The 17,444-nt window shown below is 33.3% G+C and overlaps 1 protein-coding gene across 2 annotated transcripts in view; it reads right to left on the bottom strand.

The window, feature by feature from the left end:
• Window positions 1-17,444, bottom strand: part of SEPTIN14 (septin 14) — a 40,478-nt gene that overhangs the window by 16,612 nt on the left and 6,422 nt on the right. For both annotated transcript variants that reach the window (XM_045819685.1, XM_045819686.1), the window contains exons 4-6: window positions 8,119-8,239; window positions 7,548-7,743; window positions 1,694-1,880 (exon numbers count right to left, since the gene is read on the bottom strand). In XM_045819685.1, coding sequence (XP_045675641.1) covers window positions 1,694-1,880; window positions 7,548-7,743; window positions 8,119-8,239 — 504 coding nt within the window. The remainder of the gene's footprint in view (window positions 1-1,693; window positions 1,881-7,547; window positions 7,744-8,118; window positions 8,240-17,444) is intronic.

The raw sequence follows: 17,444 nt of genomic DNA on the forward strand, positions 1-17,444 counted from the left end.
CCACAGTAAAAAGCCAACAGCTGCTAAGATAGCTGTACTGGGTTTTATTGTTGACAAAGCTAAGAAAAGATTTCCTCTAGTGATAGTATATCATTAAACATAAAAATTAAAAAATTTTTATGTTAATAATTCCTTAGCTGTTCCTTTTGAGGAACAAAAGTCACTTAGTGCAAGGAGAGCTGGTCAGCCTGGAAGAGAGGACAACAGACACACACACACACTCGCCCGTCCCTTTATGCAATGGTCTTTGCAAAAGTGAGCTGTTTCCTGCATCTGGAAATAGCTTGATGATTACAGATGCCCTTAAAATTAAAAATAAAACTGTGTGTTCCTGCTTATTGAATATACTACAAATTGAGAAATTAAGGTAACTTCTAATTTTAACTAAAAATATAACTTCTTTAAACTACTTGGTGATACATGAGATTACAAAATTTCTAGTTTGAACAATGCATAGCAAAAGTCAGGACTTTTTTATTAAAAAAACAATTTTAGAACTGTTTCTCTCTTCAACTAAATAAAATTGAAAACATTAGTTTAATCAGGGTTGAGTGCAGAAGATGATCTCATGATACAAGTTTCTTTCATTAATAATTTGACCCTCAGCCCTGGCTGGCGTAGCTCAGTGGATTGAGCGCGGGCTGGGAACCAAAGTGTCCCAGGTTCGATTCCCAGCCAGGGTACATTCCTGGGTTGCAGGCCAGAACCCCCAGCAACCACACATTAATGTTTCTCTCTCTCTCTCTCTCTCTCTCTCTCTCTCTCTCTCTCTCCCTCCCTCCCCCCCCCTCTCTAAAAAATAAATAAATAAAATCTTAAAAAATAATAATAATAATTTGACCCTCTGTTGGAAAAAAGTACATGTTGCATTATGCATCCTGTCTGATAGGACTGGTAGCCAGGAGTGTTTTAAAACATCAGTGATGCCAGATAAATGTTAATTAAATAACTTTATAATAACATAGAGTAATTTTAATTTCAAAAATATGGACAAATAACCACAATCTGAATTATCATTTAATCAAGAAAACCCAAATTTTTATTTTTATTTTTTTACCTGAATCTCATTATCCCTATGTATTTTCTAATTAAATTTCTCTAGCAAGCAAGGTAAGGTTGAAATTTATCAAATGTTGTTATGGGATGAATATGTTTCTCCCCTATCCCCATGCATATGCTGAAGCCCTAACACCCTCAATTATCTCAAAATGTGACTGTATTTGGAAATACAATCTTTAAGGTGGTAATTATGTTAAAATAAGGCCATTAGGATGGGCCCTAATGTTATCCTACTGGTGTCCTTATAAGAAGGGGAAACTTGGACACAAAAAGAAACATCAGATGTGTCTGTAAAGGAAAGATTATGTGAGAACACAGAGAGAAGGCAGCCATCTGCCACCCAAGAGGAAAGGTTTCAGAAGAAACAAAATTTGTCAACACCTTAACCTTGAACTTCTAGCCTTGAGAACTATGAGAAATTTAATTTCTATTGTTTAAAACCCTTAAGTCTGTGGTGTTTTGCAGTGGTATTCTTAGGAACCTAATAGAAATGCTTTAAAAATTAACACAATAAATATGACATATACTATACACATATTACAAAATAAGTTATTGTGTGAGAATGCCTTCAAGATATGTATTATTTCAAAATAACTATCAAATCTTGATAGGTTAATGGATTTACCAAACACACCTTATTGTCAATGCTCTTCAAGGTTAATAGATCAAGGGACTTCAGAGAATGTCCTGTAGGTGAAATGAAGTAAAGGCACACGTGGACACGAGAATCATGGTAGTCAACAAAGGAACGTTGAATTTTCAATTCTTCTTGAAAATAGGACTCAAACTGAGCATCTAAGTAGCCAACTATTGGTTGGTAACTGGAAAACATTCAGCATAACATTGTAAAAACATCTGAAGTCTACATTTTTACCATTTAACGAATAGTTAATACATGTATGTATAATTTGTCATATAAAAAAGTACATAACATGTTCTTACAAAGATAACAATTACAAAGCAATAAAGGGCCATGGTTTACATTATTTATAGAAATGGCAAAATGATCTGTCAACTCAATGTAATCCTAATCAGAAACCAAATTTTAATATGTACATGTGTATATATACAGAAGTGCAAAGGACCAAGAATGCCCAAGGCATATGAAGAAAACCAAGAAGATATATCCTTCACATGTCATGTCTCATTATGAAAGTAAAATAATACAGTGTGGTAGCAGCACAAGAATAGATAGACTAAAGCACAAGAGAATTCTTGAATGTGATAGAACTTTTCTATGTCACAACTGAGATGGTGGATATACAACTCTATGCAACTTAAAAACCTACACTTGAAACCCATATGGTTTTATTAACAAATGTCACCTAAATGAGTTCATTTTTTTAAAAAACCTACAGAAATATACACCATAAAAGTAAGTTTTATAGTATGAAAAATTTCAGAAGAGTGACATCATAATCGTGGCAATGAATACTTCTCTGCTTTTTAACAACTGTAATCTGATCTCTCTACTAATAAAGGTACCTCTGTGGGATCTGTGGAACCTAGTACCATATGCCAGGGAACTGGGAGGAGTTTTGCTCAACTGCACATCTGGTAATAGGCAGACACACCTCCCTGCAAGCTGTGGAACCAGAAGAAGCCAGCAAACCTGCCCAACCCCTCTTTCATGCAGTCAGGGAAAAACTAGAGTGTTTTCTTGAACATACACCAACAGATAAAAGACATTTGCAGAAGTTCAGTATCAAGATGGCAGATTCCATTGGAACATGGAAAAAAGAACAAATGTGGATGCACTGGAGAAGGTAGGAGGAACTTTGCTGGCATCTGCCTTCCTTCAAGGCAGCATAGCCTGGAGCTAAAATAGCTGGCAGCAACCTCTCCACAGGGGAAAGGAGTAAGTGCTCAGCAAACCACAAAGAAAATACCTATAGAAGATACACAAAAGAAAAAGACAAAGGAATAAAAACATTACTACAAAGAAGTCAACAAAATACAAAAGAATGAAAAGAGAAAGGCAAATAGGAACAGAAGAACTATGTGATAGAAAACATTTAACAAAATAACAATAGTAAGTCATTCCTTATTAATAATTACTTATATGTATTGTGATATTTTATATGTTATATGCCACATATAATAAGTACTTTAATGGATTAAACTGTCCGATCAAAAGACATAGAGTGGCTAAATGAATTTCAAATGTGTGTGTGTGTGTGTGTGTGTGTGTGTGTGTATCCAACTACATGCTGTCTACAATATACCCACTTTAGAATCAAGACCACATAGGAAGAGAGTTAAGGAATGAAAAAGATAATCCACGCCAATGGTAAGATCAGGAGAGTAGGGGTGGTTATACTTATACCAGTCAAAATAGGATTTAAATCAAAATTGTCACAAGAGACTAAAGTATTTGATAATGATGAAAGGATCAATTCATTAGCAAGACAAATATATACATACACACACACACACTCAACAATGGTGTATCTAAATACAAAAAATCAAAAATTCACAGAACTGAGGAGAATAGTACACAGCAACATGAAAACAGTAAGAGATTTCAATACCTTTCAACAATAGGTAGAACATCCAGACAGAAAATCAGTAAGGAAATAGCTGAATTGAGTAATATTATATTAAAAATGAACCTAACAGATATATACAGAATATTACACCCAACAGCAGCAGAATATGTAAGCCCACAGTCTTAACAAATTTAAGAAGACTGAAATTATACCATGTATTATTTCTGATTACAATGGAATAAAACTAGAAGTCAAGAACAGAAGGAAAATTAGAAAATTCACAAACTGGGAAAATTTAAAAACACACTCTTGGGTCAAAGAAGTAGTCAAAACAGACATTAGAAAATATCTCCACACAAACAAAATAATAACAACAAAAACTCATAACATACCAAAACACTGGGAACAGCATAAGTAGTAATTAGAGGGAATTTTATAGTGAAAAAATGCCTAGATTTTTTAAAAAGAAAGATCTCAATTAAACATTCTAACTTTTAACTTCAAAGAACTAGAAAAAGAACAGCCACCTAAGCCCAAATTTAGAGAAAGAAGGAAATAAAGATTACAGCAGACATAAATGAGACAGAATAGTAAAACAATAGGAAGCATCAACAAAAGTAAGAGTTGGTTTGATAAACAAAGTTGACAAACCATTAGCTAGACAAATAAAATTATAAAAGGTGGAAACCTTAAAACTGATGCCACAAAAATAAAAAAGCATCATAAGATACTCTTATGAACAATTATATGATGCCAACAAATTAGATCATCTACAATAAAGAAATATCAATAAACACACAACCTACCAAGACTAACTTATGAAAAAAATGGAAAGTCTGGGTAGATCAATAATGAATAAGATTAAGTCAGTAACAACAACAACAAAAACTAAAGTCTACCAGCAACAAAAAGCTGAGGACAGGAGAGCTACAGTATTGAATTTTAACAAACATTTAAAGAATTAACACCAATATTTCTTAAACTCGTCCAAAAACTGAAGAAAGGGAACCTTTCCAAACTCATTTTGAGTGGTTGGAACTACCCTGATACCAAAGAGAAATAAAGACACCACAAGAGAAAAACCACAGGCCAATATTCCTGATGAACTTAAATGCAAAAATCTTCAACAAAATACTAGCAAACTGAATTTGACAGCATATTAACAGGGTCATACACCATGAGCAGGTAGATTTTTTCCCTTAATGCAAGGAGGGTTCAAAATAATCAAGTAAAATAATGTGGCATAACACATTAACAGATTAAGAATATAAAAATCATATGACCATCTCAATATATGCAGAAAAAGCATTTGACAAAATGTACTGCCATTTCATGACAAAAATTCTTGAAACTAGTTATAGAAGGAATTTATCACAACACAATAAAGACCATATATGAAAAGTCCATGGCTAGCATCTAAATTGTTATATATATAAGCATTAAAGTGTTTGTAGTACTTGTCTTATCCTTTTAATAGTTATAAGAGCAGTAATAATATCTCTTTTATTCCTGATATTCGTGGTGTTTGCCTTCTCACTAATTTTGCTTGCTGAGTCTTGCAAACAAAATAGATTTTTTATTTTATTGATCCTTTCAAATAATAGGCCTTTGGTTTTATTGATTTTCTGACCTTTTTCTCTTTTCATCAATTTCTGCTCTACCATAATTTTTCTTTTCATTTTCCTGCTTTAAGTTCAATTTTTTCTTATTTGTCTCATAGCTTAACGTGGAATTTTACACTATTGATTTTAGATTTTTCTTTTTTCTAATATAAGGATTTTATGTTATAAATTTCCCACTAAGCAATACTTTTGCAGCATTTTATAATTTTTTAAATTGTGGTAAGAACAGTTAACACGAGATCTACCCTCATAACAAGTATTTAAATTCAAAATGAAGTGCTGTTAAATATAGGCACTGTCTTCTATAGAACACCTCTAGAACTTAGTAATTTTGCACAACAGAAAATTTATACTCATTGAGCAGCAACTCCCCATTTCTCCTTCCTCCAACCGCCGGCAACAATTTGCACTCTGCTTCTATGGGTTGCTTCAAAAAAGAGAAATGCCCAAAGGCAGTGGGGAGCAGATCATAACCTGAACAGGAAGGTGTTGTTGTATTAACTTGCCCATAAACATTTTATGCATTTTGACTATGTATAATGTATTTTAAAGAAATGTGTTCTGTAGTATTACAAATGCATTTCAATTATTATAAAATGTAATAATGGCATAAAGGATGATTTCTGAGAGAACACCTACTAAACTCATAATAAATGGTTATTTTTGGAAAAATAAATGGTGCAAAGTTCTTAAGTTTGTCTAAGGGGGGTTTCATTTCATCTGGGTTATTTGAAATTTTCACAGAAATAAATTCATTTATGACTGGGATAGTTAATAGAAAACAAAGAATCCAACAAGTAAGTAAATGGGGAACATCAATTTTAAAAATATTTAAGAAACTGCCCTGACTGGTGTGGTCGGGCATCATCTCGCAAAGTGAAAGGTTGCTGGTTCAATTTCTGGTCAGGGCACATGCCTAGGTTGTGGGTCCATTCCCAGGTTGAGGTACATAAGAGAGGCAACCAATTGATGTTTCTCTCTCTCACAATGTGTCTCTCCTCTTTATACCTCCCTTCCCCTCTCTATAAAAATAAATAAATAACATTTTAAAAATAATGATCCCCAAAAGATATGTCTGCATTCTAATCTCTGTAATTAGTAAATGTGGTCTTATTTGAAGAAGAAAAAGAAGAGAGTCTTTATAGATATAATGAAGTTAAGAGACTCAGTGTGAGATTACCCTGGATTACCTGGGTTCACCTTAAATCCAACAACAAATGTCCTTAAAACAGATGCTTGAAAAGCAGAGAAGAAGGCCACATGAAGATGGAGCCAGATATTGGGGTTGATGTAGCCATAGAAAATGCCAATAGCCAACAGAAGTTTAAAAAAGCAAGAAAGTATTCTCCCCTAGGGCCACCTGATAGAATGTACCCTCCTCAACTATTGCTGTTACTCTAAACCACCCAGTTTATGGTAATTTGGTATGGTAAATGCAGGAAATTAATACAGGAAGCACCACCTATTGTGGGTCTTTTTCTACAACACAGCATAATATATATAATACATTAAGCATTTGATCCTAAGCTTAATCTTATATTTAAAAATACTTTCAGAAGTAGTGACTATTAGTACTATGATGATATTCCTTTTCTACTGTCTATTCTTTTTATAAATTTCACACAAATTATTTTCAAGTTTAAATTAGAACCTGAGTATTTGTTTAAAAGTTTGTCTTTATCAAGTGGTATTCTGGTGAATGTTTAAAGTGTGGTTCTCTGGAAGGAAAAAATGATTTGTAGCACTGACTGATTTTTGTGGTGTGAATACTCCCACCTGGCCTATTTCAAGTTGCCTGAATGATGCTGTTGAATGTACAACTGACAAAAGATTAATACAGTATGCTCTTAGAAACTTGTATGAGCCAGCTTCAGCACACCACTACATGTAACTAAGTCATACAAGACAAGTCAATATATGAAAAATACATTCACTCTTATGTAACTAACTTTAACTAACTAGAACTGCAACATATAATACTGAATATGCATCTATTCCAAAAAGGAGAAAACCCTAGAGCTATTGCTTTGTCTAATTTATTTCCCTTTTACACAGATTAAATCTGATACAGGAACTATGAAATGTCATCATAATACCAGAGGAGAAATAAGGAAATAAGCTAGAACTCATAGAAACTGCATCGACAAATTTTGCTATAATTTAAAAATATTGTAAGGAAACCAGACAACTGGATACAAAATATCAATTTTATAATAAGAAGAGAACATTAGTTAATTAGAAAATTAAAATCCAAGAGGAAAGGTTTCAATTTCCTTAGAAGACCACAATTCGGTGCATGGAGAAAGAAGGCAAATTCCTTGAAAAAGAAGAACTTTTAATTAAAATACTAACACTAGTGTTTAATTACAGCACTAACCTGCCTTCTTTATTCATTTGATCACCATATCCCACCGTTTTCACAACAGTTAACTTCAACTGCACATTGCTTTCTTGGAGTTCATATGTCCGAATTTTAAGTTCAACATTTGAGTTAAAATGTGAGGATTTTTTTTCTTTCAAATTCGTATTAAACAATGCATCAATCAGTGTTGATTTTCCAAGTCCAGTTTCCCCTGTAATAAACACAGATACATCATACAGAGACTTCAGATGGTGGAGAAGAAGTAACACTCTAACCCCTAGAGTGGTTCCAAGGGTCCCAAACACTTCAAAGACAGTGACATCCTTGCAAATATACATGCTACCCCTGACACCTTTAGCCATTAACATAATGTAGAAAGAAAATATACACAAAGCTGTATCAGATTTTGAAGAATGCTGAAACATTTAAAGAAAAAATGTTTAAGTAATATGGCTAAGAAGATGGAAACCAATATAAACATGGAGATAGGTTTTTGAATTAACGATGCCAGTTTTTACTGCTGAAGATAAGTTGAAATGAGCATTTGGAAAAATTAAGTTGTAATTCAGAGAAGTTTGGCACTTACCCACACAGAGAATATTAAAAGAAAATCCTTTTTGAATAGCTCTGTTCACCAACTGATGAGGCAAACATTCAAAACCAAAATGACCAAGCATAGTTAAACCACGGACATTATTTTCTCTTTGCTTAAAGAAAACACAAGTTAAAAGATTTTGTTTAGAATAGGAAATATCATTTGAAAACATAATTATAATGTTTCTAAGAAATTGAAATTATTATCATACCTCAGGCAAGCCGCAAATGAAGTAAACTTGGGAGCAAAGAAACCTATGCCCAGATACATAGATTTTGCTCTCATTTTTATAAATAGTGAATCTATCTGTGACCATATTCAAACAGATTGTATTTTGAAATAAAAAAATAGAAAATTAAAAAATACCACAAGAAAGTCCAGTGTATTACTTGAAAATAGTATTTTTTCATGGAAAAAAAATAAAAATTAGCATCCTTTTATTCTATTTCAGTGTGTTAATATATTTAAGAAACTCAATATATGTTAATATGTCTAAGAAAACCAAGGTCAATTTGAAATTTTAAAAAAGGCAACAAAAACTTTGACTTTTAATTTGCCATATGCTCTCTGAGAACCTGTGTTCTATCAAATTGTTAAAGGCAGCCATGCTAATAATACCAACCTAGAAAACTAGAAATCCATAAATATTATACATAAATTTACCAGCTGATTATTTTTAAATGGTGAAAAAAATTCAAAGGCTTAACAATGTATATTACTTTAACCCTTGTAAACCTCTCCCAAATAACTTTCACGTAATGTTTATGTGGAAAATTTCACAAATGTTTATGTGGAAAAGTGTTTATTGTAGCTCTCTATTTAACATTCAAATGTATGACTCCCTGAAGTAACAGAATATACAAGTAAATGATGATTATTCACATATTAAGGCATTCTTAAGTTATTAGAGATATTTATGGAGAATACTTTAGTAAGTTGAAAACTACTTATGTGAAGATATTAAGTTAAACAGGCAAGATATAAAATTGTGTGTACATTCCTAGCTCATGGTAACACCAGAGTAACTTGTAGCCCCTCTTCTCACACTAACAATTAAAACAACTGTTTGAAAGCACTGGAAGGGAAAGAAAAAGCAGACAAAACAGGAAGAAATAAAACCCTGGAAAGAAGGGCAGCATAATAGATAAAATTGCATATATGCACACATTCTCCTGCATCTACTGCCCAGTAAATGAGGTGCTTGGGAAGTAAAGAACAAACTGAAAGGGACGATCTTGGGCTGCAAAGGCTAAGAGATTGGAGCTGTCAAAATACTAGAATATTGAGAAAGAAATCCTGGAAGAGCAAGCCACAGAGGGGAGAGATCCAAACCTGCCAATTTTAGAATGCTTAGCTTACATGTGCAAACAAGATGACAAAGAGACCAGTGGCAACTGAGAGAAGAGTTGTCATTCTGAAAGTTCTGAGCTGATATTTCAGAAGTGGTCCAGTGAAGACAGAAGGGGACAGAGTTTAGAGTTCAGGTTTTTCCCAGGTTACATGAGTTTCATCTATATTGGGAATGAAGAAGTCAAGCTGTCACTTCCTGCGGATGACATGATTCTTTATATAGAAAACCCTAAAGATTCTATCAAGTAACTATTAGAAGCAATAAACAAATACAGTAAAGTTGTAGGATACAAAATCAATGCACAAAAATCCATTGTGTTCCTGTATACTGACAATGTCATTTCAGAAATAGAAATAGAAATAGAAATAAAAGAATTCCATTTAAATTCCAATAAAAAGAATAAAATGCCTAGGAATAAACTTAACCAAGAGTCTGAATGACCTACACACTATAAACTACAAGACACTATTTTTTAAAAATTGAAGAAATGAAGATATTCCAAGTTCATGGATTGAAAGAGTCAACATAGATAAAATGGCCATATTACCCAAAGCAATACACAGATTTAATGCAATTTCAATCAAAATCCCAACAGCATTTTTCAAAGACATAGAACAAAAAAAATATCAAATTTGTATGGAACTGCAAAAGACCCAGAACAGCCAAAGCAACTCTAAGGAAAAAAAATGAAGAAAGCCAGAGGTACACACTCTTTGACTTCAAACAATACTACGAAGCTACAATCAAACAACATATAAAAACAATATGTTGTTGAAAAAAAAAAACCAGACACATAAAACAATGGAAAATAATTGAGAGCCAGAAATAAACCCACATGTATATGGGCAAATAATTTTCCACAAAAGAGCCAAAAACATGCAATGAAGAAAAGAAACACTCTTTGCCCTGGCCAGTGTGACTCAGTTGATTAGAGTGTCATCCCATAAACCAAAAGGACACAGGTTTGATTCTTGGTCACGGCACATACCTAGGTGGTAGGTTCAGTCCCCCACTGGAGTGCATATGGGAGGCCACTGATGTTTCTCTCTCTCATCAATGTTTCTCTCCATCAAATTCTCCTTCCCTTCCACTCTCTCTAAAGTCATTGAGCATGTCTTCAGGTGAAGATTTTTTTTAAAGAAAGAAAGAAAATAAACCCTCCTCAATAAATGGTGCTGGGAAAACTGGAAATCTGTATGCAAAAGAATGAAACCAGACTGCTCTTTGACATCATACACACAAATTAACTCAAAATGGATCTAAATGTGACCTAGATATAAGACCTGAAACAATAAAATACATAAGAGAAAACATAGGTACTAAAGTTATGGACCTTGGTCTTAGAGAGGACTTGATGGATTTAAGCTCAAAGGCAAGGGAAGTAAAAGCAAAAATAAATTAATGGGACTATGTCAAATTAAAAAGCTTCTGCACAGAAAAAAACCCCCATCAAAACAAAAAGGCAACCAACCTAATGGGAGCAGATATTTGCAAAAAATACCTTTGGTTAGGGGCTAAGATCCAAAATATATAAAGAACTCATACAATTCTACATCCAAAAAATCCAATTAGAAAATGGGCATAGGATCTGAACATACACTTTTTCCAAGAAGACATACAAATGGTCAACAGATATATGAAAAGATGCTCAACTTCACTAGCAATAAGGGAAACTCAAACAAAACCACAATGAGATACCACCTCAAACCTGTTAGAATGACTATATCAACAAGACAGAAAATAACAAGTGCTAGAGAAGACAGAGAAAAAGGAACTCTCATAGACTGCTGGTGGAAATGTAAATTGGTACAGCCACTATGGAAAACAATATGGAGGTTCCTAAAAAAAACTAAAAATAGAACTACCAAATGACTCAGCACTCCCTCTTGTTGGTTTCTACTTGAAAAATTTGAAAACATTCATTAATTTTTAAAAGATTGTATTTATTTATTTTTAGAGAGAGGTGAGGGGAGGGAGAAAGAGAGGGAGAAATCATTTATGTAAAAAAGAAACATCAATTAATTGGCTCTCATATGTGCCCTGACAGGGGACCAAACCTGCAACCCAGGCATATGCCTGACCAGGAATTGAACCCACGACCTTTTGCTTTGTGGGATGACATCCAACCAATTAAGCTGCACCTGTCAGGGCAAAAACATTTATTCATAGAGATGTATGTACCCCTATATTCACAGTAGCATCATTCACAATAGCCAAGACATGGAAATAGCCTGTGTCCTTTGATGGATGATTGAATAAAGAAGACGTAGTCCTTATTACAATGGAATACTACTCAGCCATAAGAAATGATGAAATATTGCCATATGTTACAATATGGATGGATCTTCAGAGTATCCTGATAAGTGAAAAAGTCAGAGAGAAGAGGACAAGAACCATATGATTTCACTCATATGTGGTATATAAAACAGAAAGCAACAAACAAATAAAAGAAACAAACAAAATCCCAGAGACAAAGACAACAGTATCATGGTTACTAGAGGGGAAAGAGGGTGGGGGGCCTTGAAGGGAATAAAGAGGTTCAAATATATGGTAATGGAGGGAGACTTGACTTTAAGTGGTGAGCACACAATACAATATACAGATAATGTATTAAAGACTTAAATATTTGAAAGTTATATATTATTATTAACCAATGTCACCTGAATAACTTAATGAAATAATCAAATGCCAAAGGTTAAAGAAAAAAACAGAATCTTAAGATTAGCAGGAAAAAAAGCAGTTAGTTACATACATAGAAGTTCCCATAAGACTATTGGCTGATTTCTGATCAGAAACATTGCAAGCTAAAAGGGCCTGGTATGAAATATTCAAAGTGATGGCAAGCAAGGCTGTCATTTGGATTGAGAATAGTGCCCCAGACAAGAACAAGTTCAAAGAGTTCATCACCACTAAACCATTTTTACAATACATGTTCAAGGGACTTCTTTCAGAAAAAAAAGAATAGATTAAAAATATGAATAGATATAGGAAAGAAAAATTCTCACTGACAAAGGCAAACACTTAGAAAAGTTGTGGGCCAACCAACTAACCATACACTAGTATAATGATTAAAAGGCAAAGTAGGAAGACCATGTATAATTACAATAAACTAGGGGATACACACAAACACACACATACACACATATGAAATAAAAAAGAATGACAAAACAACCATGGAGGTGGTGAGTAAAAACTGTAGTGATTTTAGAATGTGTTTTGAATTAAGCAACCATCAAGTTAAAATAGACTATATAAACATAGGTTGGTATATATGACGTGTATCTACCAGACATATAAAAGAAATAAAGAAATACAGACACAACACTATAGAAGTCATTAACATACAAGAGAAGAAAGCAAGAGAATAATAAAAAAAGAACTACAAAACCAACCAGAAAACAATTAATAAATTGGCAATAACTACATACCTACCAACAATTAAATGTCAATACACTAAATGCTTCAATTAAAAGACATAATTTAGCTGAATGGATTTTTTAAAATACCCATTCATTTGCTGTTTGCAAGAGACCAGCTAACATCACTAACTCACACAGACTGAAAGTAAAGAAGTAAAAAGATATTTCATGTAAATGGAAATAAAAGAAAATCCGGAATAGCAATACTCACATCAGACAAAATAGTCATTAAAACAAAGGCTGCAGCAATAGACAAAGAAGGTAATTTCATACTAGTAAAGGGCTCAATCTAAGAAGAGGATATTAACTCTTGTAGACCTGTATGCATCCAACATAGTAGCACCTAAATATACGAGGCAAATATTGACAGACATAATACAATATACTATAACATAATATAATGGATATAACAGATATAAGGAGAACATTTGTATTAACTTAGTAGTATCACTATGATTAGTATCAGAATTAACTATTCTTCTCTTGTCAAAATAAGAGGTTAAGATCCCAAGAGGTTCTCAATAGTTGCTGGTTGAATAAACAGTAAATAATAGGGAGAGGACTTGAGCCCTACATACCAGGAATCAACCACCAAAGATTAACTGATAGAAATTCCACTGGGATTTCATATTTACAGAGAGTGTATTTAACAATACCAAACTGAAATATAATCAAATAAGAAATAGAAATTTTTAATTCCTCACTATTTGTTCTCTTAGAAGGTAGAGTTTTGTCTATGTGGTAAATTCTGAGTTCTTCTCTGCTTATAAAGGGAACACCTTGATCCACGGCATCTGAAGATTGTTTTAATGTAACAAGAATAGATTTGGACACTCCACTGTCCTCTCTGCCCTACACTCCCTTATAACAGAGCTTTCTCATTTTTAACTCTGTAGCTCAGGGAGATGTGTGTCAACAGAACAAAATACAGCCCATTGTCTCATGAAAAAAGGACCTGAAACCTTGGCCTCATTAGCACCAAGTTCTTACCACAGAGCAAATAGAGCAAGCAGACATTCCCATAGCCTCACCACTATTACTTAACAAATGTCTTCTGATGGGCCACAAGTTCTTTTTTATACTGTTTATTTTTATAAAATGCCAATAGCTATGTAGAAAACAAGTATTTCACATTCTAGTAATTTGGAATTTGTGATCATTCAAGTCTTGTTCTTGAATTCGCCTTTGCACCATACACAAGTAAAAGAAGTAAGAAGTAAACAAAGTGGGTGCATAAAAATGTAAGGTTTAACCTACTATTAAAAGAATTATTTCCTGTGTATTCACATGAAACTGAGGTGCAAAACATAGATTATTTTAATCCCGGATAACAAGTGTACACAGATTACGTGTAGAAAATGGGTAAGGTACATCAATTCATAGTCTGTAAACTATGAAAGTGCATACGAGTACTGACAAGCCCTGACGCTTAAACTGTACTCACTGAACTGTTTCCCTGTGGCACTGGGAAGAGCTGGCTGAATAAGAAAATTCACGAGTCATTGTGAGCCTTTCAGGCAGTCACTTTTGCCTCTGTTCTCTCTGTAAATTGAGAACATTTAACTAGGTAAGTTTAAAATTCTTTCACACCCTAATATTCCAATAGTCAAGAGTCTTATTTATGAAGAGCTTACAATTTTAATGAGAATGAAATCCATGCAGAAAAGGTTAAAATATTTGTTAATGTCATACCAAGTGCCAAATTTATAGAAAAGTCAATAAATAATGTAGGAACTTGGAACAAGGATAGATGACTGTGTCATGAAGTAGTTAAAGATAATTCATTAAGATTGCAGATAGCAGATTGCCTCTTGAAGACAGGATAATATTTATGGAGTAGGTAAGTATTATGAACAGGAGACAAGACTGCAAAGGGCTTAAAGGCAGAATTATGGACTATGTGCCCTTGCACAATAAGGAACTCACACATAAAGGGAAAGACTTAACTTAGGAAACTGAGGAAGAGAAAATTCAAAAGATAAAAATGACCCTAACAATACAGAGTTTTGAGTATGAGTGTAAGAAATATGGATTTTATCTAAATGGTAATGAGCATTGTATAGAGCTTTTGAGTAAGGGAATGGTAGAAGAAAAAAGCATTTAAAAAGATGAATAAGGCACTGCTATGCAAAATGTCCTGGAGGGAAAATCAAAGTTGTGGGGACAATCTTCTAATAAAAGTTGTGGTGATAAAATTACTGGTGTGAATGAAAAAAGAGAGTGTTTGAGAGAAATGTTGTGAAATAAAGAATCAGAAGATCTTGATAACTAATCAGATACTATGATAAGCAATAAAAAAGCAAAAAGAAAGCTAGTATTGTTTTGTTGGAGAGAAAAATAAGTTTCTTTTAAAATTTTAATTTTAAGAAAAGTATAGAAATGGCCTGAAGGCAACTGGATACATTTGAGAACAGTAGAGACTTGGATGCAGATAAAGAAGAACAAAAGGTTCAAGAATGAGACATGGGAAATGTCCACTCTCAGGAGGTGAAGAAATGAACCTAAAGAGGAGATGAGGAATGGCCAGGCAGGGAGAGAGAAAAAAATCAACACAGTGTCAATTTTGAAAATATTGTGCTAGGTGAGAAAACTAGGTGCAACCCCAAAAATAAATAAATAAACATACTTATGTTGCATGTACAGCCCAAGGCTGAATGGCAAATTAAGTTTAATAAAAGCATAAAGAGAGAAGAGAAACAAGAAATGCAGCTCATTGTAAATGTAAAGATTTAATATTGTAATGTAGTTTCAGGGAAAAAACCTATGAGGATCAGTGTATCCAGATAAAAGATGGGCAGTCTGAACTTATCTCTGGTGGTCAAACCTTTCTTGGAGATTCATCTTTAACTCTAAGAGGGACATTAGAACACTGTACATCAGTCCACATTTTGCCTAGATCCTGGTACAGTGTTGGTGCTCATTTAATAGCCTGGAAGGAAAGGGGGGAGGAAGATAGGAAGGAATAGAGGAAGGGAGAACGAAAGGAAGACAAAGAGGAGATGAGAACAGCAAAGGAAGGAACACAAAAGGAAACTAATAACAGAACTTAAGTTAAAACATTACATGAGAAGAGAGTAGACCTCAAAAGTTCTCATCACAACATAAATAATTGTAACCACATGTGGTGGTGGATGTTAATTAAACTTATTGCAGTGATCATTTTGCAATATATACATACATTCAATCATTAGGTTGTATACCTTAAACTTATACAATATTATATGTCAATTATATCTCAATTTTAAAGACCTTATGTGAGAAAACTGAATATTTTAAGTGTGAGGAAATAAGAATAAAGATTCATTTGAAAAAGATGTTGCACTTATTTTGTGGTGCTCAATGGAATTGCAAGAGGAGGAAGAGTTCCAAGGGTCTAATTTTATACAACATATGGGAAGGATTTTCTTATAATGAAAGTTATCCCAAAATTAAATGGAACTACTTAAGCCTTGAATTCTAATACAGGAGAGAGATAAAGGAAAAAACAAAACAGGCATCACATATTGATGGTTTGAGTATAAATTAGCATATCTTTATAGAATAATTTGTTAATTACCATCAAATAAAACAATTGCATATCTTCTTTAACCCAACAATTTCATTTCTAGGAAGATATTCTAACATGTACATGAAAAACTAGATATGAGGATATTCAATGCAGTGTTGTACAGAATAGCAAAAAGAAAAAAAGAAAGTACTTTATAGCCACCAAAAGGCAACTGATTATTGAAGAAAAGTACTTTCATAAGAGCAAAAGTAAAGAGTTGTTTTTTAAAAAGGTGTATCTGGATGTGTTCACATGAAAAGTTGTCCAAAGATTAGTTGTTGGTGGTTAAAAAAAAAGAAAGAAACCTAGCTTGAAAGGAGTGTTTTCTCTTTTGTATTGTTTAAGTTTTTCTTTTAATAATGTGAGAATGTCATTTTTAATATCTTAAAAAGAAACAAACTAAGTTGCTAACTGTACTAGAGTTCAAAAAAAGGTTGGAAGATTACTTTCTAAAGGGTCTGTAGCAAGCATTTATGTATCAGATTAAAATTTGATGAACTGGCCTTTGAGGTCTCTTCTAATTCTAACACTTGACGATTTTAATGTCACATAAACAAACAAGCATTCACTGTGATTTAATGCAGAAGAGGGGCCAAAAACTGTATGGAATGGGCACAAGCCAGAGGTTCGGTCACTGAGACATGACTGATAGTAGTGTCAGTAAAGCAGTGAGGATGAAAGGCAGGTCAAGTGTGATTTGAAAGGCATGATTGCCAGAACAAAACAGTTGAATAATCCATGCACTCCAGAGGAGTAACAATGAGAAGGAAAAGAGAAAAATAAGATAATTTGGTCGTTAAAACTAAGATAGAGAAACACACGTTTGAGAAAAGAGAGAACACCAGGAAGAGAACCTTTAGTTATTAAGACATAAATGAACGCTATTTAACATAGCTCAATATTCATGTATATATTTGACATTTTAGTCAAAAAGAATTCTAAAACCAAGTTTTCACCCATTCAGACATACTATTTTCTCTTTTAGTATAAATTTTACATC

The sequence above is a fragment of the Phyllostomus hastatus genome, unplaced genomic scaffold (genome assembly GCF_019186645.2).
Source record: "Phyllostomus hastatus isolate PE091 unplaced genomic scaffold, TTU_PhHast_1.1 phas_scaffold_385, whole genome shotgun sequence".
Lineage (NCBI taxonomy): Eukaryota > Metazoa > Chordata > Mammalia > Chiroptera > Phyllostomidae > Phyllostomus > Phyllostomus hastatus.